The sequence below is a fragment of the Heliangelus exortis genome, chromosome 5, assembly GCF_036169615.1.
Source record: "Heliangelus exortis chromosome 5, bHelExo1.hap1, whole genome shotgun sequence".
NCBI lineage: Eukaryota > Metazoa > Chordata > Aves > Apodiformes > Trochilidae > Heliangelus > Heliangelus exortis.
In genome coordinates this window covers 33,602,851-33,625,570 of record NC_092426.1, presented here as the reverse complement: position 1 = coordinate 33,625,570, position 22,720 = coordinate 33,602,851, and the positions used below count along the sequence as shown (strand labels likewise).

The following is a 22,720-nucleotide window of genomic DNA, read 5'->3' as shown; positions in this document are numbered from 1 at the left end:
GCAGGTGGGGCTCATTGTCTCTGTCTCTGCAGGAGGGGCAGAACTCCTAGGGTGTTGTCCTCTGCTGCCCTTCGTGATGAGACCTGTGTGTCCTAAAGTATTGGATTTCATTTACTGTCCCTGGGAGGTGATATCTGTGGTGGGACACTTGTTTTAGTCACCTGGCATGGAAGGCTGGTGGATTGCTCTTGGCATGGCAATTGAACTAGCTTCTTAGTGTGGTACTTTGATCAGGTTTGGTACAATATATGAAAGCTAAGTGCAATCCTTTGTTATACATGAAGCTGGAATTAAGCTCCTGCACTGACTCAATCATGTGTCTTTTCTGAAAATTAAGACCTGGAGTAGGAGTAGGATGTACCTCAAGGGTGGAGAAACATTTTCTAAGTCTCACACCTGGTTTGAAAGAAGACTTTGGACCTAGAGCTGGAGCAGCTGTGGTTCAGGCACACATTCCTCCTTGCTGTACCTCTCAGTGATTGCAATGTTCAGCACTGGGGCTGGGCAGGTATGTCTTTAACTGCAGCTGAAGTTTTTTTTTAGATTACCCTCTTATTAAAGCTGGAAAAACAGCTCTTAGGAAACATGGTTACCCAGTGTTAAATTACACTGGTGCTTGTGTGCTACTGCTGCATGGGATTTTGTGCAATTAGCCTTTGGTACTGAAGTGTTCAGCAGCCCATTGCATGTGTCTGCCTTTAATGTTTTTGGTCTTACAGCTTTGCAAGTCTTCAACCCAGGAAGTCTCACCTAAATTTAGGTGTAACCATGACAGAATGCTGAAATGTGATGATGTGTCCTGTTGATTAAGGAGGCAGTGTGTGCAACTATACCACATCAAACTTCCAAAGTGTATCTTGCATGGCACCTCTCCCTACCTTCCTCTATCAGCTTGGGAGAACCCCAGTGAATAAAGAACCCCACTGCATTAATACATGAACATTTCTGTGGCCAGAGCAGCCAGCAGTGCTTTCATGCCATGATTTCCCCTGCAATATTCCCTTTGTGCCCAGGTGAATGGACGGAGGAGCTGTGAAGGCTTCTGGTACATCAGTTAGAAAGCCAGTCAGACCTTGGCTGACAGGACCTCATGAAGAATCCATGGTTCCCAGGGTAGTTGTAGCTTATGGAGGGCTGTCGAGTTCTCTGATCAATTCAGACGAGTGGGATAGAGAGGAAGAGCAGCACACAGGCCCTTTAAGAACAAATTGGCAAAAGAAGAGCTCAGTATTTAAATTTAGTGCAGACGAAGAGGGGAAAAAATTCCCTACAGCATCTGGTTTGTATTACTGCTCTCTGCTTCAGCAGAGGGTGTGTTTACAGTGAGAAGCACTTTGGTGCCTAGCAAGGGGGTTGCTCAAGCTGTTTGTTTCTGGGGGACTCTGAGCTACCAGTATGCCTTGAAGCTACCCCCATGTCTTCCCTTTGGCTTCTTTAACTAAACCCATCTCAGCTGCTGGGCAGAGCAGAGAGGTGCCCTGTTGAGTCCAAAGTGTCTGAAAACAGCACTCAGACTTCCAGGGCTCTCCAACAATTCTCACTGTCCTGGCTGCTTCCCATTTTGCTCAGCCAACAAATGGAGGCAGATAGTCTCCTGATTATGAGTTTATGGAGTCACATGGCCAGTAGCCATCTACAAAGACTAAAATCGATGATGCATCTGCATCCTCTTCGCTTTAGTGCTTTGAGCAGAGCTGGTCACTTCTGATTTTGTTGAAATGCAGTGTTTGAAGCTCAGTGTGGGAGGTGGAAAGAGCAGAAGGGATGGCTGGGTTTTAGTTGTGGTGGAATTTCTCTTCTCTGTGTGTGTGTGTTTTCTTTATTAATGCGTGGTTTGTGGTCTCTGAGCAGTTTCACCAGAGCCAAGTGCCAAAAGGAAACCTGAACATAGCAGCATTAGTGGAGTGAGAGACTCATCAGAAAGCAATAGAGCTTTGCACAGATAGTGCTTTGCATGGGTCTGTGGTTACCCCTGCAAATGCTCCCTTCCACTGGTAGCTTGTGCATCCTGTAGTCTATCTCCTTGAGGACTGACTGCATCTTCCATCACGTGTGCTGTAAAATACAGTTGTCAAGTTGGCAGTGAGCTTCTGTGCTGTGTTTGGCAGGCACAGAGGTTAAAAATTCTCCAGAGTTCAGTAATAATATAATTGCATTTCAAGATTTCATCATGTTTAAGGATAAAAAAAATTTTTCTTTTTTTTTTTAGATTTAGAGCCAAAAAAAAAATTCCTAGCCCAAAAAGCCAGTGATTATTTCATTGTCTGTTTTTTTTCAACTTTTGGGAATAGATGCCATATGCTTCTAGGCAGAAGGAAGAGGAATGGAAAATTCTGGGTTCATGTTCATGCATAATACAGATTTTCATATGGTCATTCTCTCCAGCTGCTGCTGGACCAAAGCCTGTTGCCACCACCGCCAGGCTGAGATTAAAGCATGTAACACAAATACACTCTTCCCCAGCTATTTTTGTAATTTCCCTCATCCAAGAAAACACAAAACCAGTCCCCACCTCCCCTTTTTCCTCCTCCTGTCCCAGGATGAGTCAGAAGCAATTCTCATCTTACAATTTTCATCATTCCTTCTCTTTAAGCAGTAGCAAACACAAAGGATAATTAATCTTTTCCTGACCCCATTCAGATCAATTCCCCTCAACTACCAGTCATCCTTTGTAAGTATATTCATCTTCCTACAGATGAATCAAAAGTTAAACCCTGCCCCAGCTTCTCTGTTGTCCTCTTTCAATCAACTTCTGTCTTTTCAATTGCCATGTTCATTTCCCAGTGACTGCCCACCAGGGGCCAGCCTGCTGGCAGGGAGGAGAAAATATCTTTTCTACATGCAGGAACTGCACAGTTGATAGCAAAACTGGCAGCACTGTGTGCTTGAGGAAGCTTGGGAAAGACTTATTATAATGGCATGTAGTGATAGGGCAAGGGGTGATGTCTTTAAACTAGAAGAGAGTAAATTTAAATTAGACACTAGGAAGAAATGCTTCACTGTGAGGGTGGTGAGACACTGGCACAGGCTGCTCAGGGAGGCTGTGGCTGCCCCATCCCTGGAAGTGTTCCAGGCCAGGTTGGATGGGGCTGTGAGCAACCTGGTCTGGTGGGAGGTGTCCCTGTCCATGCAGGGGGCTTGGAACTCGGTGATTCCAACCCAAACCATTCTGTGATTCTAGGGGATTGTTCAGCAATTACTGCAAAGGGACAGTCCTCAAACTCAGAAATGTTCTTCGACCAAAACTTCATATACTCTTAACTGTGGTATTAAAGTTGTTTGTTTGGCTGGGGTTTTTATTAGTGAAAAGTGCATGAAGTGCACATTATCCATGGGGGGAGGGGGGTGTCTAATATTGGACTGATTTTGGTCTTGGTTGGTATTGTTGGGGTTTTTTGGTATTTTTTTCAAAAGCAAGCTAGATACTGAAAATCAAAAAATTGCAATACTTTGGGCAGCCTCCTTTCCCTTTTGTACAGTACATTTGGATATGCAGCTAATGGTTGAATTGTAACTGTGAGGTGGTTTCCAAAGGGAATTGCCTTTCCCCTGATATGCACCTGCTAGACTCCTATAAAGTGCTGTCTTACTTGGTAGCTTGTTGTGGATGATGCCTTTAAACAAGTTTCTGCACAGCAGAAGAAAATGGGAGCCTGAAGCTCCTGAAAGTCATCACAACTCCACTGCCAAAGCAAAATCCTGCAACTTGTGACACAGTATTTCTTTTATATGCACCCTTGCTGAGAGTAGGGTCTTTTCTGTAGAGCAGGAAGATGTCTGTGGTTCACTCTAGCCAATATCTCAAATTATGAGAGCTGTTCTGAAACTCATTCACGTTTTAAAAAACAGTAAGGTTGCAGTTATTGATTGGGAACACTCACTATTTGTAAGGATACAGCTGGGAGTATGGCTAAGGTTGAAATGGAGCTACTGAAAGGAAGGGAAAATCCTCACAACTTGAATTATTAAGAGATGTCTAAAACCAATTAATTTTACCTTTGTTTCTGGTAGGATTTTGCTCTTCTTCCATCTTCTCTCTTTCCCAAGATAATATTTGCATTGATGCACAGCATCTTGGGACACTTTGTATGGCAAGTAGGAATTGTCAAATCCTGTTACAGCCTAAAGCTGTCAAAAAAACCCCACAAAAAAAACCAAAAAAAAAGAACCAAAAAAAACCCCACCAGCTAAAACAAAACACTACTAACTCAGAGGTGTATTCATTTTTCTTGGTTAAAATATCTGATTTTTCTCCTTGAATATTTCTTCCAGTCCCCTGCCCACCTGAAAGCCCCTTCTTAGAGGGGGAAAACATTGTTTTGTTTAGGTTTTTTCCTCTCGTCTCATAACTGGGATTGCTGAACTTTGGAAACAGTCCTAGCATTTTTATACCCAGTTGAGGCCTCCTTCTCTGGCCCTCTGAAGAATGTACCTTTTATACCAGTGGCCTTTTCTATAAATGGAAAGGCTCTGGGTTTGTGTAGAGCATGGTGAAAAAAAAAAAAAACAAACAACAAACTAGTGCTGGCACTCGGTGTTCAGTTTATATCATCTGCCCTCTCCTGTGGTGAGCTCTTTGACCTCATCTCCTAGAAATGAGCAAATGCAGGAATGTGAACGTGTCTGTGGGTTGGGCTTAAATCACACTCTGTCCTCAGCCACTGGAGTTTGCTACAGCTCTGGCTCCTGCCTTCAGGTTATCCATATTCTTTCCTGGCTTGTCCAGAATGCCAAATTAATTTTCCCAGCCAAATGCAATAGTTTGGTGTTACTAATCTTACTAACAGATTACATTTGGGCTTGTCACATCTTTCCAGAAGGTGAGGAGGAGAACAGGACTTTTACAGGAGGTGGTCCTGGGCTGGTACCCAAGTCCTCACCAGTCTATGGGGATGTCTGTTTGCCCAGGGCATTGATACTGGGACTTTCCCCCTGCTATCCCCTTGAGCTCTGTCTCTCCAAGAATGTAGTTTGAAGCCTTCAGCTCTTTGAGGTAGGAAAGTAGAAAGAGCAAACATTTCCTGATGGACTGAACTGGATGGTAACACTGTTTTCCTCCTCCTTTTCCCCTCCTTCTCTGTTTTCCTTCTTTCTGCATTGTGTTTTCCCCCTGTGCTTCAAGAGATTTTCCTGTCATCAGGACAGTGAAAATCTTGCTGCTATGTTTAAAAAGAGATCAAATTTTCCCTGTTAGTATCTGGCAAAGTATTTTGCATGTCTACTTTTAAATAACACATCAGTTCCTTTGGAGTTGTTTGGAGTCACCAGAGTTTTTCTGTCATTTTGCCACTGTCCCCCACAGCGCAGGGTCTAATCCCACCCTCCTGTAGTCAGTGGGAACATTCTCCTTGGTAGCCTTTGGGTCAAGTCCAGAAAGTTTGCAGACTGTATTTACCAGGCTTTACCCAGATCATCTGTTCTAACTGGCTCAGCGCTCTCCTAAAGTACTGCAGATTGCTTTAAGCCTTGCTTCCTTTTTTCCTCTTCATCAAAGGTTTGAAAAATTAGACTGTAAAACCATAGCACAATCTTTTTAAAGAATAAATGGTACCAGTAGATACTAGCTTAGAGCTACTGTGCTACTTGGAACAGAATCTGCCTTTGCTAATGGTTCAGGTTGAATAAAAGATCAAAGAAAATAAAAACAATAACATGAATGTTTCTCTTTACTCTTTCATCCTTGATATCAAGCCCACATCTGAATTCTTCAAGAGAGAGGTTCTTGCTTTCATAAATCGCATAAACTGTTTCAAGACAAAATAATTAAAAGTCAAAATAGATAAAAATATGAGGTTTTGGTCATGAGATCAAGAAAGTGTTTATGGACTACATCCACTTAAATTTAGGTCATATTGTGCTTAGATTTATAATCTGGAGTCTTGCTAGACATTGGCAAAAAGGAGCACGAATTGAGGGAAGTAGAGAAGTCCTGTGCTGTCCTCAACCAGATGCTATTTTGGGTGATCCAGCATTGCCTCCATCACTCCTAATTCAGTTGCTGTTCTCTTGGGGTGTCTGAAACATTGAACCACAGCAGTCTGGAACAAACCCCTGCGGTAATTATCACCTATCACAATTTTTAATCTTCCACAACCTTTTTTCCTTTACTTTGCTTTAAGATCTCCATCCTGGTCTGAGCATATGAACTGGGAAGAGCTGAACCTGACCTCCCCTGCTTCTTTGCTCCACTGCTGTACTGAGCCTCAGTTCTTGCCACAGAGCTTGCTGTGACCTGGACCCCTGGTACAGCTCCTGCACTGGACAGCCTTTGCCAAGCTGTGTTTTCCTACCAGTGTTGTTTCTGGTACCTTAGCTCTGATACTCAGACACCTCTACACTGGTTTTCACTGTGCTGTCCGGGTGTGCCGTGACTTGGCACAGATCCCTCAAAGCACACCTCACTACCAGGCAGGGCTGCATATGCTAGGTGAAGATAAGAAGATCCTATTAGTGCATGTGGTGGGAAGGTGGTGGGAGAAACTTGTAGTGGCATGCAGATGCCTCTAGGGCCCATGAGGATGCTCACTAATTAGGCCATTCCTTGGGCTGTGATGCACACGAAGGAACAGCTTGCTATTCTGCTAGTGTAGACAATTTAAATCCTGTTTTATCACAGCTATTAGAAGACACAACTATGCCTCAGAAAGGAATACATCTTAATATCTCAGAAAAAAATATCTTTGTAATCTCACCACCCACAGTAGCTTTGGCACTTTTAGTATCCAATTAAAAATAAGTCACGATGCAATTCAATTTTAAGCATGACCATGACCTTAATAAGTACAGTCCCCCACAACCCCAGGGCACACAGCCACTGGTATACATGATTTTGTGTTGTTTTCAGCTGTTTCATGTGTTGGGTCATTAAACTACATGTGAAAACACGGCTGAACCTAAAGCTGTGCAAATGTGCACACCCACCTAAGAGTTACAGTTTGTAAGGTGAGATGCCTGTGGTTAACTACCAGTAATTCACTGAGGATCTGATCATCCTGATGCTGTCTGTGTGGTATTGCAAGTCTGCAGGGTCAGTGAGATATACAGTGGGCACACTGGCAAGTTTGTACCACCATAAGGACCAGCTTCTCTTCATACGTGAGTAGGTGCAGATCTTGGCACCACCCCAGTTATCTGTGCTGTGTAGCTGTGCTTCACAGAGCTAACAGCAGAAAAAAGTGACCACTCCTGCTGCTTTGTGTGTGTGAATGAAAGGAGCACATCTGCTTAAGGACAGAGGAACATCTCTACCTTTTCACAACTTCTCTGTTGGTGCGTGTTGCAGGGTTGGAGGTGGAAGGGAGAAGGGCTACTGGGTGGTCCCTGCTCAGTGTTCCTGAGGCTTAGTTCCTTATTTTGCATTTTAGAAGACATTCGTGGCTCGCATGGATTAATGGTAGGTCTTCTCACAGCACCTTTATTGTAAACATGCAGTATCTTGCCTACACCCAGAGCAGTTAGATCCTTTCATCAAACAGTAGGTGTGTGTCACATTCCCTGTCTGACCTGACATTTCATTTCCCCCCAGAATGCCTGATGATAGATCTCCCATACAGCTCCCACATGGCCTCTCAATTAGCTTGTGTCTGAGTCACAGCAACGTCCTTTTTTTTCTGACCTCCATGAAGCAATCCAGTCACGCTCACCCAAACAGCTGCAGTAATGATTTTTGTCACCCATCACTTACAAACATTCCTTTCAGTTGATGTCTCTCCAGTATCACCTCTTTCTTCACCTTGTTAAATATGAGGTACCTGTCTTTGTTTTTAAGGCCCCATGTCTCCCATTCTTCTTATCTCTGCTGTGAGATGTCAGTGCTGGCCTCTGTCATCCTCTGGTGCCAAGTGTCTGCTTATTAGATTTTCTGACAAATGTTTTCATTCCCTTGTTTTTGTTGCCTCTCTTGCTTAGGAGTAATGTGCTATAGAGAACCATATTTTTATTGTTTCCCCTTCAATTAGGCTGCTAGCCTCAAGTGCATGGGCCAAGCTAGAGCAAACTGCACCATGGCAGCAGGAATGGAGTTTTTGAGAACAAGGTGATTGCACAGAAACATAGCATGGTGGCCCCAAACACTGAGGAATGTGAGTCAAGCAGTCCTACAGTCTCATACAGGAGGCTGAACTGCATTCAGATGCAGTTATGTGGCTTGAAGGGATTGAGAATTATTTGTAGGATTTTTTTTTTTTATTGGGTCAGTCTTCTTAAATCTCTCTTTAGTTTACTACAATCTTGATAAAGAGCATGACAGGAGGTAGGTTGTGGATGTGCTGAGGCCACTGCCAAGCATCCTGACTAATGCTGCCTCATTGTTCTGGGATGTCTACAGCCTCATCCCCAAGTTTCATGTTGAAAGTGCTTTGGAGCACAGAGCAGCTTTGCACCCTGGTCTCTTTGTAGTCCCAAGCACAGTAAGGTCCCTACCAATTTTCATGGTTCTTACTTATTGCTTACTTTTTCTGTGCTTCACAGTCGCCTTGTCCCAGGACGTTAATTTTTTTCCAAAATTCTTATTTTTTGGAAAATCCCATAGCAAGCAAATGAATGATCTTAACAATTACAGACCCTGTTCAGAAAGAGAATCTGCTTGAGCAGACAGTGATCCATTTCACAGCTGCATATTAGTGTGAGAACTGAGCATTGACAGCACATTGCCAGAGACTTTGGTGATAGCCAAGGGTATCCACAAGTCTATTTTCCTCCTGTATATTTTAGCTTAGAGTTTGTGTTGCCAGTGGTGGCAGTGAAGCCCAAATACTTAGTGCAGCCATGCTGTGTAGTCCTCAGAAACTCTGTTGGACACTGATGTCATTTCTGATTCCTTGCTCTGTCAGGGAGCTCTCAGGCTTCATGCCAAACACTGCTTTGGAGTCCCTTTCTCACTAGATATTGAGCTATAGGTTCTTTTAGCCAGGACACTTGCCAGCCTCTCTTAGAAAAGCAGATTATTTTAAGTGTTTTCTGCCTTCCAGAGCTGTAGAGTCACTGAAGTTCTACAGCCTGAAAAGCCTGGAGCAATGACATGTGCTAGTTTTGTGCCATCCATGCAGAGCAGTGTGCAAATACATGAAGTCATACATAATTTCAATTATTCAACCTGTTAACTTAGCTCTGTGTTTAGAAAGCCTGGATAAATGAAGCTGTAACTTCCTCTTCCTCCCTTCTCCTTTATCAGCAAAGTAAACACCCAAAGAAGAGCCACAGAAAAAGCAACACCTGTGGATCCTAGGAAGATGTAGGAAGCAGTGCCTTAGGGCAGCAGACAAGAGGGTTCTAGGTTGTCCCACTGTCTCTGAACCTCACTGCAGAAGAGGTTTCAGCACTGCTGGCTTTGTGGATCTGGCTGCCCTTTCCCAAGACAGATCTTGAGCACAGGAGCTGCATTTACATTGCCTGTGGCACAATGTGAATCCGCTGGAGGGAGGGCACTTTGCTGTCCTGCTTCCAGTCGAAGGAAGTCACATTCCCTTCTCCAGGGCTCTCAGAGAAGCCATGGCTGGAGTGGATCCACATGTCCTGATTCATGTTACAGTGCTAAGTTTTTGCTGTCTTGCTCCCCTCAGCTTTTTCCTGGGACCAAGTAGGTGACGCCTTACCACGCAATTAGTACCGGGTCTGGATTAACCCTCTGAGAGAACCCTCACCATCTGACTGGGTGGTGAGATGTAAAGTGTAGGGCTGCCACCAGGGACATAAGGCTGTTAGTGAAGGTTTTCATCCCAGTGTCTTGACCCAATCTTTTGCAGGACAGTTGGGGTTCAGTCTTCATTAACTGAACAGTCTTGCTTTTACTGGCTTGTTGCCACTTTGTAGTCTGTGAATAGTTACATCCTAGTGCTCAGTAAAATTATTTCTTCCAGTATATCTTCAAATGCTATAAAGCAATTGGAAGCTCAGCATATAAAGTGCAGAGACAAGCTCTGTTTATTTTTTGTTATGAGAAAATTTAAAGCAAGTTGACATTTATGAGCTGATTTCATAGGAGAGAGACAAGAGCATAAGGAAGAGTCTTGCTAGTCTTAGCTTCACAATAACCTCTAAAAGACTATACTTCTAGCCAGTTGGTCTCCTTACACAGTTTTTTTGCATGGTTCTTGCATGTCTGAAGACTTTCTTTAAGTGCCTTGTTATTAGTGCTTCCTGATAACTCTGGGATAAAGAGAGCTTTTACTGAAATGCCAGCTGACTCATTGATTTAATGGTCAGTAGCTTTCAAATGCCAAAAGCAGATTCTTTCTGAAATGGTGCAGCTCTGTAGCAGAAATGAGCTAAAGGCTCCAGAGGCACAAATGTAGAGAAGAACAAATATTTATGCTGTGTTGAATGGGAAGTGCACTGGATAGAGATTTCTGCCCTTAGCACTTTACTCTGTTGTTAGCTAATAAAAAGAATTGTTCTGACTCCAAAGCAGTTTATACCACACAGTGTGGAAGAAGGTTGTTTGTTTTTGGTTTTTTTTTTTTTTTTTGGTCCTGTCTTCCAGGAGAGGAGAATTGAAAAATGTATAAGACACTGAGGACTGTATTCCACTGAGCAAAAATGGAAAGTCCTATACTCAAATGTGTTTGCTTTTCTTGCAAATAATGTGCAGATTCATTGTCATTGCCCAAAAGGATAAATTGGTTGTTGGGAGGATTTATTTTCCCTACACAATGGTTCCATTGCTCCTTGGGATAAGGAGAGGCTTTTGTGGTGAACTTCACATTCCTATTGGGATCCAACCTGGCTTATGCAGCTACAGGTAGAGCTGGGGCTTTTACTGCTGTGGTGATGTTTTTAATCCTGATCTGCAGAGATGGGTTTTGAGAAGTGGCTAAGAAGCAGTGACTGAGCTCTGTGTTTCCAAGTTGCAGGGGCTGTGCCCTGGAGCTGGGAACTCCAAGTAAACTTCTAATTTTCCTTTTCACAGTCAGCAGTTCCTTATACAGCCACCAAATGGTTCTTTAGGTGGATGCTGGTAACACAGTACTGTGTAATGAACCCTCCTGTTTTCAGGATGCACTTCAGAAGCAGCGTGGGTTGTATTTTGTCTTTCAGACACACTTGGAGCTCAACAGCTGCAATTAAACCAGAACAGGACATTACCACTGATTCCAGTGGTACTAAAGTCCTTTTGTGAAGGTGGTGAAATAGTGCTATGAGTGTCTGTAATGATTTCTTCTGAATATCCATTTAATTCCTTCAGCCTTTCTAAAAGAATTGGCTACTGCATTGGAAAGTAAAGCTCTTCATTGTGCAGTATTGGTCTCATTGAGTATCATATCTGCAATTCCTCAGAAGTCAGCTGCTAATAGTGTTAACTTTTCAACTTTTTGAACCATCCCAGTGTCCTGGAGAATGGGCTCAGGGAGTAAATTCTGGAAGTGTTTATAAAATGCCTTTCTTTTCAAGTCTTCTGGGTGGCTTCAAGTGCAAAGATAGATATTTCCAGTTATAAAGCATATTCCAGTTATAAGATCAAAATTGGAAGGTGTGGCAAATGAAGGCTGATGTTTTCATTCAAGCTCAGACATGAGGCACTTTGGCTCCCTGGACTTGCGACGAGGTTTGTGCAGAGGTTTTCCAATCCGTGAAGCTCCTCTGCAGGGAGAGGACAGCAATTTATATTTTTTGACAACCTAGCAGAGATCCAAGGAGTAAACCAAGAGGTTTAGTATACAGAGGTGAGGGCTGTAGAGCTGCAGTTCCTCCATTGCAGCTGAAAGCCACTAATACACATGTGTGCAAAGCTTCTATCACTTGCAGCCTGTGGGCACAGAAACTGTTCAGTGGGCCAGGAGACTTTTGGCTTAGTGGATCATAGTTGTACTTCATGAAGGGCCCTTTCAACACCCAGCTTTATTCACCAGGATTGTTGGTGTGTCTTGTCCAGCCATGGTGTTTCTTGTGCCAAGGTGCTGACGGGATCCAGGATTACTCTGTAATTCCTAATTAACTGAGCACCTCCTTGTCAGTTTATGCCACAGGCTTGGGCGAGGAAAAAAAAGCTGCAACCAGGCTTGTCTTTTGAGTCTGTGTTGAGTGTGAAGAGGGTGACAAACAGCCACCCACGAGATCCCAGCAATTCTTCCAAGTGCTTTTAAGGTGTGAATGGAGGATTTGGAGAATGTGGTGCCAGAGGAACTGACAGAGCAATAGCACCAGGAAGGGGAAAATCCCATGAGACCCTGGTGCTTAATGCTGGCAAGGAATTAGTGCTGAGTGCAGGGAAACTTGGACTGCATGTTTGAGATTTGTTTCATGGCCTGCCCAGCCTTTTGGTCCAAAGCTTTGTGATTAATAAGATAGTAATGGCCTAGTCTGTCTGTTCAAGGAACAAGAGAGAGATTTGTGGTGACTGTGGGTTATCATCCTCCTTACTTGATGCATTATATTCAGTTCTCAGACTACCGAGGTGGAAAGGATCCTACTTTGGGGCAGCTGGAACTGCTTTATTAGTGCTTCTATGGCTTTAAAAAGCTATGTGTGTCTTAATAAACTATTACTCATTATTATCTGAGTGCCTCAGCTGTTGGTCCAGATCATTTCACTTAAGTAAAATTCCTTACAGTGTGGAATCAGCTGTAGATTTGGTTGCAAAAATTAGCAGATCTGTCTCAGCAGTCCTATGAAGTATGGTGGTATAGTAAGCAGGCACCACAGAGAGTTTGCTTTACGCCAGGCAGGGAATGCAGCCTGGCTGTGCAGTCAGGAGCCCAGGTGCAATCCTCTGCACACTTAACCAGCAGAAGAGCAGCAATTCCAGCTGGGTAAATTGATTTTGTTTTTCAGCTATGTGTGATGTGTTGTTTGAATATCCTTTTTTTTTTCCTGATGAGTAGAAAGGGAGGTGTCCTGTCATTCCCCCTGCAACACTAGAAGAAAGCCTGGGCTAGCACCCATAGCTTTCAGCCTTTTCAGGCCCTCACTTTCCAGAGCACATGTGCAGACAGCAGAAAACTGGTACTAGGCTGAGCTTTGTGTGCTAGCAGTTTCATCCTCTTCTTAACAAGAGCCAAACCTTTGTGGGAAGATCCCAACAGCAGAGCAGTGTTGAAATACTTGCTTAAAATTCATCTCCCAGGACATAACATGACAAAGGAGGGTTCCTTGGTGGCCATGAACACTGCTTCCCTTTGAGCACGGAGGTGGTGTTCTGGTGAGGTAGTGCTCTGGTGAATTCTTTCTTTGGCTGCTCACATCAGACCCTCCTCCTGTCAGAAAGGAGGCAAGCAGCACTGTTCTGGCTCAGTTACAGCTTCTCCAGGGCTGTTACACAAATATGGCACAGTCTCTTGGCTGTGTCAGAAAGTTTACACTTGCCCGTGGAGAAAGCAGGGCTGCATGGAAGAGTGATTTAGCAAGCAGAGAAGTAAAGAGCATCTGGAAAGGTCAGATAAAGCTGGAATGTCACTGTCATAGCCACAAAGAGATAAAATTGCCCATTTATTTTTTTTTTTTTTAGTATCTGTCATTTATGTGGTTGTGGTAGCCTCGACATTTACATTGCTAAAATTGCTCAGTGGCTCAAGTGCCTTATGACTGTTTTCTTGCAGCAAAGAGCTCTCTAAATCTGTTCTCAGAGGTGTCAGGGCACTGCTGCTTTCCAAGCTGGAGCATTCTTTAAACTTGAAAATGTTGACTTATTGTCCTGCTTCCCCAGGCTTCAGGAACATTGCCACCACTGGTGCCACTTTGGTACCAGAAAGGTACTGAATTTGGAAAGGACAATGTGAAGAGGAAATGTTTGCAGGAACAAAAACTTCAGAAAGTGCAAAGAGTACCAGAAAGTGCATGTGTGCATGGTCGTGTAATATAGAGAGAACCAAAGGGAGGTTTGCTGTTGGCAGGACTAGGAGATACCTGGGAGGAGCTTGCTGAAGATTTGGTGCAGGGTTTCCAGCAGTCACCTGACTGTTGTTTTTAGTTAACTCCTGCCTGCTCAAGGGTTAGTGAACTCTGGAGAAGCACAGATTTTCAATGTTGTGTCAGATAAAGAGTGCATGTATCTGTTAAACTAGGAGTGCAGGTAGGCTTGGAGAGGTTACCCCAGCATTAAACTTCCTTCATATGCTGAGGCAGTGGAACAATTGGTCATATTTGCTTGCTTTTAGTAATATTTGTCATTCTTTTTATTATGTCACAGATTTATTGTGGTAGAAATAAAGGTCCTATTGTTTGTACAGCACCCAGCACACAAATAGTAAGAGTTGAATTTGGTGTCAGGGATCTTGCTGGTGAAGCTAAAGTGTGAAAAGAGCAGGGGCCACAGAGAGCAATGATGAGAAATGCACGTGTGTACACACAAACACGTGTGTGCTTCTGCATCAGGCATCCTGCATTGTGAACACTGAACAAGAGGCAGACCTGCAGGGGGGTCCTGCTGATCTGTTGTGTCCAAAAATGAAATCAAGAGTACAGTACATGGAGAGATCCAAGAGCCAGGAAACACATCTCTGTTTGCACCTCTTACTTAGTTACCATAGAAAATTTATGCTGTGAGATACATATGAAGAAAGTCCAGCTGATGAAAAGTTTTCATGGTGTTAATTAACAGCAAGTAGTTTTCCAGCCCTGAAATTCTCTAAGTCTCAAGATTAGCAGAGTATTTGTTTCCTTGTCTTTGGGACAGGGAGTCAGAGGTGAGCAGGAGTACAGACTCCAGGCTTCTCCTCTTGCAGGCAGCAAGAAAGCACATCTGCTGCCTCCAGTGAAGAGATGGTGCTTTCCACCTGGCAGTGCATTTCTGCCCCCTGAACTGGGATGCACCTCACCCCAGCAAACACAAGTGTGGTGTGTGTTTTTCTCCTTCCAGGGCCAGGACTTTGCCAGAAAGGTGGTTGTCTGTGCTCTGCTTTCCACTTTCAAAATCTTGTTTGCTGGTGAGAGGCAGCACAGGAGGGCTTACTGGCCATGAGGAGGTGATTGCCACCACTGTCTGCCATCCAGGGCACGGGGGGAAGAGGCTGAACTGCCCAGAAACTGGATGGAGTGAGTGGGTGGTTTCAGTAGGTTTCCCAAAATAACAGATAGGATCCCAAGTCAGTAAAAATGGCTCCAAACAAGACTGCCAGTGGGCAGCAAAAATTTCAGCTATCTCTTCATCTCTTGCTCCCCCTGAATTTTCTGCCATATTTCTCCAGCTTTCTCCCATCTGTCAAATCTTACAGTTTCAAAGTAAGAAGATATTTTACTCCTGTGCAGTATATACAACAAATGCAACACACAGATTTTTTCTAATTATTATGTTTTCCTATCTGATTCTGTGGGTTGGTCTGTGAAGAATACAGCTTATTAATGCCATTGCAGTTAACAAAAGTCTTCATTATCCTGCTTTCCTATAAAATGGCCTGATGTATCCACACTGGGCTGCTGTTCCCATATGCTGTTGTGCTGTTATAGTATCATGCTTATTGTAATTCATGTGGGACCTGAAGGTGCCTTGAGAAAATGTCTGCACATCTGGGAGCTGTCTACTGGGAACTGTGTGCTATTAACCCTTTATGGTCCATGTCCTTGAGGAGCTGAGGTGCCAACTCTACCAGTGATGGATAATGGCAGCATTTTGCAGAGTCATCTCACTTCAGCTCCTTTGAGGTCATGGTATGGTGGAGATGACTTCAGCAGAGAAGTTGAGTGCTGGCTCTGGGACTTACTTTTTCCACTAAGCCCTCAGTGACTCTTGCAGCAATAAAAATAGTCTCACTGATCTGGTTATCCTGCCTGGATTTATAATAATACATGGTTTAGAAGATTTGTGGTTTGATTTTAATTTCATCTGTGTTTCTTAGAAATGTAGTGCTGATCAATATCTTCCATCCTTAAAATGAGCAGAGAGATGCCCAGTTGAGCTATACCAGTATTGTCCATTATTTAAAGCAGAACTTTCTGCTTTCCGGTCTGCTTTGGGCAGATGGAAAACTGAAATGGCTTCAGAGGAGCCATGTAAGAAATAAAAGTGCAACCTGGTGGCCTGTGAGCTAGATCTCAGGACCCCCTCAATTCAGAACATTTTGTGATGCAACACAGGGCCATTACTAGCTCTAGGTATCTTGCTTTGCCTGCTCTTTTAATATGAGGAGGTTCATGGGTATCCACAAGCTTCCAGACATAACTTGCTCTCTTACTTTGGTATGTGAGGATGATGTAGCTTTTGAAAGCATTTCTGCTTTCATTTGCCCCTCCAGAGGAGTGAAGGAGAAAACCAAATAAGTGCCCACATAATATAGCATAGGCAATGGATGAAGATAGTACCACCAAGGCCCATTTTCAGGTAAAACTGCTCTTATTTGAAAAGAAACAAAACAAAACACTTATTTCTCAGGGGAATAGCAATATAAGGTGCTTAATGACCTATTCTTTTTTTTTAAAAGCTTCCAAATCTGGAAGGAAACCAGGACATCTTGAAAAAAGATATTCCAAGCTTTCACAATACGTGCATCTGTCCAAAGGGCCATTGCTATGGAAGTTTTTACAGCTGCACTGTTATCCTGCTCCATCCCACAGCCCCAGTGTAGAGCAAGGCCAGAGCAGAGCAGTGGGGAGCCCGGCAGCTGTTGAGCTTTGAGCTTTTTTCAAGGAGAGATTCTGCTGTTTGTAGTTGTGTAACATGAATGTGAGCAGGTTAGTCGAGGAAGCCCAGCTTCCAGACAAATCAGAACAAACCCTGAGGCTCCTTGCCATTTGGAGTAATCTTTTCCTTTGGAAACCTGTGTATGGTGTAAGTAGTGGTGAATTCTGAATTTTTGGCAGGCCGTGCTTCAGTATCAGCTGAGTGAGTCCTTGCTGCTGTGGTTCCCCAGCAGCCTAAGCTGGCATGACCTCTGTGGTCCACTCCACCCTTCTTCTGGGCCCATGTGTGCCACATTTTCTCTTGCAGAGGCTTGTTAGACTCTGCTGAACTGCCACCATGCGCTAACTGAGCAGAAGAGTTGCCTTTCCAAGGAAAGTAAACAGTTCTTTGCTGGGTCAGTGAGATGAATTGGCTCTGGGTGCACATCTGGGAGAGGGAGGAAAGAAAGATCTCCATTCCTTGTGGTAGGACTGAGCTTTTGATTTTTGTGTAACCTCACCCTTCTATTTAGAGAGTGATTGAGGGGTTATCAGTTGATACAAAGGAAAGGGTTTACTTAGTGTCTTATTCAAACACCATAAAACACATTCATTAGCACTTGGACAAACTTGTCTGCCTTAAAAGAACTGGTTGCTACCATTTGCTCTTCAAACAGTATTTTTGTGTCAAACAGCTTCTGCATCTCCATGGTGGGCTATATGATTCACCTGTTTAAGACCATGCCATGCTAAGATGTCTGAGGTATTTTATATTTGCTTCTTGTGTATTAAACATCAAATGGTAATGCTTGCTTTTCTCTTTCACACCTGTTCACATGGTGCTCTTTTCAATAATCCCTACTATCACACCTCTTGGATAAGATGGTCTCTTTCCTGTCAGTGCCCTACATGCCCATTGTTCAGAACATGGGCTGGCAGATTTCAACCACAGAAATGTCTTGTCATCAGTTGTGGTGAAATTCATTTCTCTCCTTTGAGAGATCCTTTTACCCTGACCACTTGAGGTCAGAAGGCATTTCCAAAAAGAGTTTTGACTTGCTTTGTTGTAATGTATGCAATTCATACTCATATTACTACTCCAGTTGTGGTGCATACTAACATAAACTGCAGAGTGACTGTGATCTCTGTGGTTGAGGTTGTTGCAGTGATCCTTCTGCCAGTGGTTTCAAGCAGTGGGAGCCTGGGATTGTGCTGGACAGTACTGTCACTATGTAGTGCTTACCTGATCCTTTCCAGGGCATGCACTTCTGTTGGGATGGGCAACAGCAGCATTATCCAGAAAGCATTTACTCCTTCATGCAAGGGGGCAGGGGAGCTGGGACAGTCAAGGGAGGGAGGGATGCTTAGCAGCAAGTCAGTAAGAATGGAAGCGGCAGGAGAGGCACAGCTGGGATGTGGGTTGTGGAGCTGAGGAGCTGGGCACATTGTCCCTCTGTGTTAGTGGAAGGGCCACAGTGTCTGCTGGGGATGGAGCAGACCAGAGCAGATGGCTGTAGAAGAATGGTCCTGTTTTCGTCAAGCACCTGTTTAGAGATGAGAATATCTGGAATTTTTGTTTTCTGTTCTCCTTCATATTATGTTAAGATGCATCATCTAACACCATTGGAGTCTGTAGTAATCAGAACACTTGGGATACCTTAAAGTCAGTTTCAGGGTGTTATAAACAAAGCACAGAATATAAGGGCCTCTCCAGAAAATCAGACATGCTGGAGCCTTGAAGTGAGTGTTTCTCTCCTCTGTCATGGGAACACCGTACAACTTATTTACACATTTAGGTACTAGCACTTGTGCTTTGGGAGGAGAGTGGGTAGAAAGTTTATAACCTGCCAAGCATTTGAATTTGTGTCATGGCATTTAACAGCATTGCTTTGGTTCTGAACTGTTGTTTGGCTTCTGGGAAGATTACTGACTGATTTTTGTTTTGTTTCTTTCCTGTGTTTTAGACATTTACAGCATGGTGTAATTCTCACCTTCGCAAGGCTGGAACACAAATTGAGAACATAGAGGAAGATTTCAGGGATGGTCTTAAACTCATGTTACTTCTGGAAGTCATTTCAGGTGAGAGAGGTTCTGTGTGGTATTCTTAAGTGTACTGACCATCTCTGTTCTGAAATCTGTCCTCCCTCTTTCTCACAAAATAGGGCTGTAATGCTGCAGATTTTTCTGGAATATAAGAACAGCTGCTCTCTGATTCAGAACGAATTTCTCCCTGACAAATATCTTGTCTCCAACAGTGACCATTAATGTGCTTTTGGAATGTACTCCAAGCCTCATGGCCTATGCAGGCTGCCCATTGCATTCCTGCTCCAGCTTCTCGGCTTTGCTTTGCCTGTCAGGAATGCACAGCCTCCTATGAAGGCTCAGGCAGCAGCTCTTGCTGCTTGGCAGGGCTGACAAAACAGCTCTGGGAAGAGTGTGGGAATGGTGCACTGGCAAATCATACCAAAGCCACATGATAGTGGGAATAGGATGCAAGTTATTGGAAGAGGGGAGTCAAACCCGTAAATCTTCTGTGTCATTCAGTTTCAGCTGTGACTGAAGTTTTTCCATTCTAGTGAAATAGAGTCCAATGCTGAAGCCTTCAGGGGCAAAAAAAATCCTAAAGAGAAGCAAAATCCCAGAAAACCCCATCTGAAATAAAAACAGTGACATGAACAAGTTAGGTCAGATTTTTTTTCACTCCCTTTCACAAATGTCCTGCTACTTGGAAGATCTGTCCCAGGGACTATTTCATATAAGCAGTAATTTCTATTGCTGTGCTGATAAATACCTAGGTCAAGTATTGTGGGAGGCATCCAGGGGGAACTAAGCTGTATGTTGTACACTCACAGACTTTCTTTTGATGACTTTTGAACCAGTAAGAGCAGCTCAGTGACTTGCATTCCTGACCTTGGTGGTACATTTTCCAATAAAATTGCTGTAATAGAAGCACTCAGGCTGCCTTCCCTCTGACCCTCCTTTCCCGCTCTCCCTCCTGCTCTCCCTCCTTTTCTCCCTCTCTCTCCTTTCCCTTTGCCAGCACCTGCAAAGATGCTGTCAGTATGTATGTTTCTCAGAATTTATGAATATAGATTAAAACCTGGGGGGTTTTGCTCATGCTGGTGGTTTGGAGGGATCAGAGTTCACAGTATTATCAGGTCTTTGTAGCATGCAGTTCCAGTAAGAAACAAAGTAGCAGAGTCCTGTTAGTTCATTTTCTGTATCTATGTTCCCTTGCAGAGGAGGGGCTGCAGCCTGGAAGCTGGGGCAGCTTAGTTTCTAGTTGTTGAACTGGAAGACAGGGGAGAGAATCGTGAACCAGGGGAGGGTGAACAAGGCTTGGTGCTAAAGCATCCCGCTCTGTTTAATTTCCTCGCTTCATCTGCCACTCTCCCTCTCCTGTTGTCCTTTGGGATCCCTCTGGCAGTGCCTGTTTGACCCCCTCCTCAGTCTGGGGAGAAGGAATGGCTCCTGAGGGTGGGTCTGGCATTTCCCCCTGCTGCTCAGTGCCCAGCAGGCAGAGCCCTGGGGAGTAGCTCTGGGCTGCAGCCACCCCATCCCCTCCCCCCACCCAGATCATGGTCCTTCACACATCAAGTCTGAGAGTCCTTTCCTTAGAGACAGCAGAAGCTGGAAATGCAGTTCTCCTGGGTACAGTGGCGTAAGAGGAAAAATTTAGCACAGTGTTTTTCGGTTTTTTTTTTCCCCCATTTAATTTTTATCATTAGTGTGCTTCCATTTCCAGCTTCTGGCCTTTCCTCTAAGCTCTTGGCTCACTCCACACCTTCCTCTTCCCATGGTTTGGGGGGACTGCAGAGCTGCTGCCTGGAATTCAGCATGGGCAGGGTTGCTCTGAGGCATTCTGCTCTTTTCCTCTAACCCACGTGATGGTCCTAAATTCCTTCAGCTGTGAGAGCACTGGGCCAGGCTGGCTGAGAGTGGTGCAGAACTGAGCACCTCCTCTGCCTGGCCAAGGTGTGTGAGAGTGAGGGACCACTGTCTTCCTCTGCCACTGTGCTGCCATGTGAGGAAGGATGGAGTCTGAATACCCTAGGGTGGGCAAGGGCTGTGCTGTTGGGACACCTGTTTGAGGGCAGATCCTCCTGTATGTCCTTAAGGACACTTTACTGCTGAGCAGCTGAGGCACATAGGAAGCCATTTTCTTGTCCAATGTAACTTCCCAAAGTATGGAAAGCAGTGATGTTCTTCAAGAGGAATGTGCCTTGGTTTTACACATCCCAGTACCTTTTGGTGGTGAGTTCTGCTGTTTTCTGCTGTTGCTGGGTCCCCTTCCAACCCAGCCAGAGCCCCTTGGTCCTGAGCCACTGTGTGGTTGGAGAGGCTCCACAGGCAGTCCTGGAACTTCCTCGTTGTGGGTAGTCTCCTGTTGGCTTCCATCCTCCCCTCCAGAAATTGTCCCAAAAGATACACTTGAATTTTTAATCGCATGTATTTCCTTCCCCTGACAATGCTTTTTTTAAAAATAATACTACAAGACTGAAAAAGGCTGTGCTCGTATCAAGCACTTTATTTTAAAAGTTATACAGCTCTGCCCCCCCAACAAAACAAAAAAACCAAAGCACCCAAAAAACCCAGAAGGAATGACTAATTGAGAATTTTTCAAAACAAATTTGCTGTAAACAACTTCTATGCTAACACTTCCTTGCATTGTTTGGCTTTTAAAGTACACCCTTGGGCTAGTATGTAAGAATCAGAGAACAGGAGCAAGCAGACCATTTGCATTTTCTCAGCTGGGATGAGTACTAAGAAATAAAGTGCAACTGGCTGAAAGTAGAACATATTTCTAGTAGGCTTCCCTTTTAACAGTTGACATCATTAATAATGTATGGCATGGAATCAGATTAAACTTTTCTCTGGAAATATAAATTTGTAATAATGTCCAAGTCTGAAGGAAATAGCCATCGGGTTTTTTGTTTTTTGTTTTTTTTTTTACTATTCCAAAACAAATGTCCTATTATGGTATTTGTGAGGGAGAGAGACTGCAATTTTGTGATCACCATCAACTGCTTGAGGATCACGTTGCTGTCAGAGGGAACAACCCTGCCCTCAGCAGCCCCAGGGAGAGCAGTTCAGATGCTCTCCCTTGTGTTGGCAGCACACATCATGTGGCCACAAGGTGAATTGGATCAGCTTGCTGTTCCAGGTGAAACCTAACCTCTTCTCTCTATTTTTCTTTTTGCAAGGCTAGTTACAGTCACATCAGTTGAAGAAAATGGCTATTTTTTTATCTGGGTCAACTCATTTGCTGACATTTGGCAGCATACCTCTGCTTAAGTCTATTGTGAAACTGCATGTAAAAAAATCATTGTCAAACTGTCACAAAAATTGCTTCCACCTTTATTTAGAATGCTTAACATTATCCAAATAGAAAAGGAAATCAATGTACCATGGCATGTACTTGAGACTCCACTAAAGCAAAGGAGATTTTTTTAATCCTAGGGAGTACCAAAATTACATTTTATTTAAATTATCAGATATAAGTGTTTCATTTTCAAAGTGAATCTGGTTTTATCCTTAAGCTTGAGAGCAAGTGAAACCAGCCTATAATAGTCACTGAAACTCTTAAAAAGGATTTTCAGACTTCTATCTTTGTAGGGCACAGCTATGAAGATAATCTATTTTTCTCCCTTGTCTCATTTTCTTCACTTCTTTGTTAGGAAACAAGGCACATCCAATTTTAGTATAAAAAAGAATTCTTAAAATGTACTTTCCTTTCTCACTCTTAAGCCCCAAAGATTTTGAGTCAGCTCACATAGACTTAAATAGTCAGATTCAAGATATAGCAGGAGACTTTTGGAACTGTTATAGGTCAGGTGACTGATTGCTTGCCTAGACTTGCCCATTTGATCTCTCTTTATTATCTCATACCTTTTTTTTTTTTTTTTTCAAAGTGCAAAGCCTGCTTGCATTTTGTTTAGATCTTTTTATGCTCTGGAGCTTATGATCTGAAAGCAGCTGTTCTGTTCATTTTTTGGTGCTGTGAGTGACATACAGCTGGTTCCTGGTTGTCCCATCCGATTGTATTTCCAGCAGAGGTTCCTTTCCAAAGTCCACTTGTCTGTCCAAGCTTCAATTTGCTGACTCTGCTTGTAAAAGTAAGCTGTGAACACAGTTGCAGTCAGCCTATGAAGAAGGGCATGACTGCACTTACTGCAATTCCTTCAAATATATA

At 43.7% G+C, this 22,720-nt stretch overlaps 1 protein-coding gene across 6 annotated transcripts in view; it reads left to right on the top strand.

The window, feature by feature from the left end:
• The window catches only part of ACTN1 (actinin alpha 1), an 88,186-nt gene that overhangs the window by 22,759 nt on the left and 42,707 nt on the right, over positions 1-22,720 (top strand). For all 6 annotated transcript variants that reach the window (XM_071744439.1, XM_071744443.1, XM_071744440.1 and 3 more), the window contains exon 2: positions 18,492-18,606. In XM_071744439.1, coding sequence (XP_071600540.1) covers positions 18,492-18,606 — 115 coding nt within the window. The remainder of the gene's footprint in view (positions 1-18,491; positions 18,607-22,720) is intronic.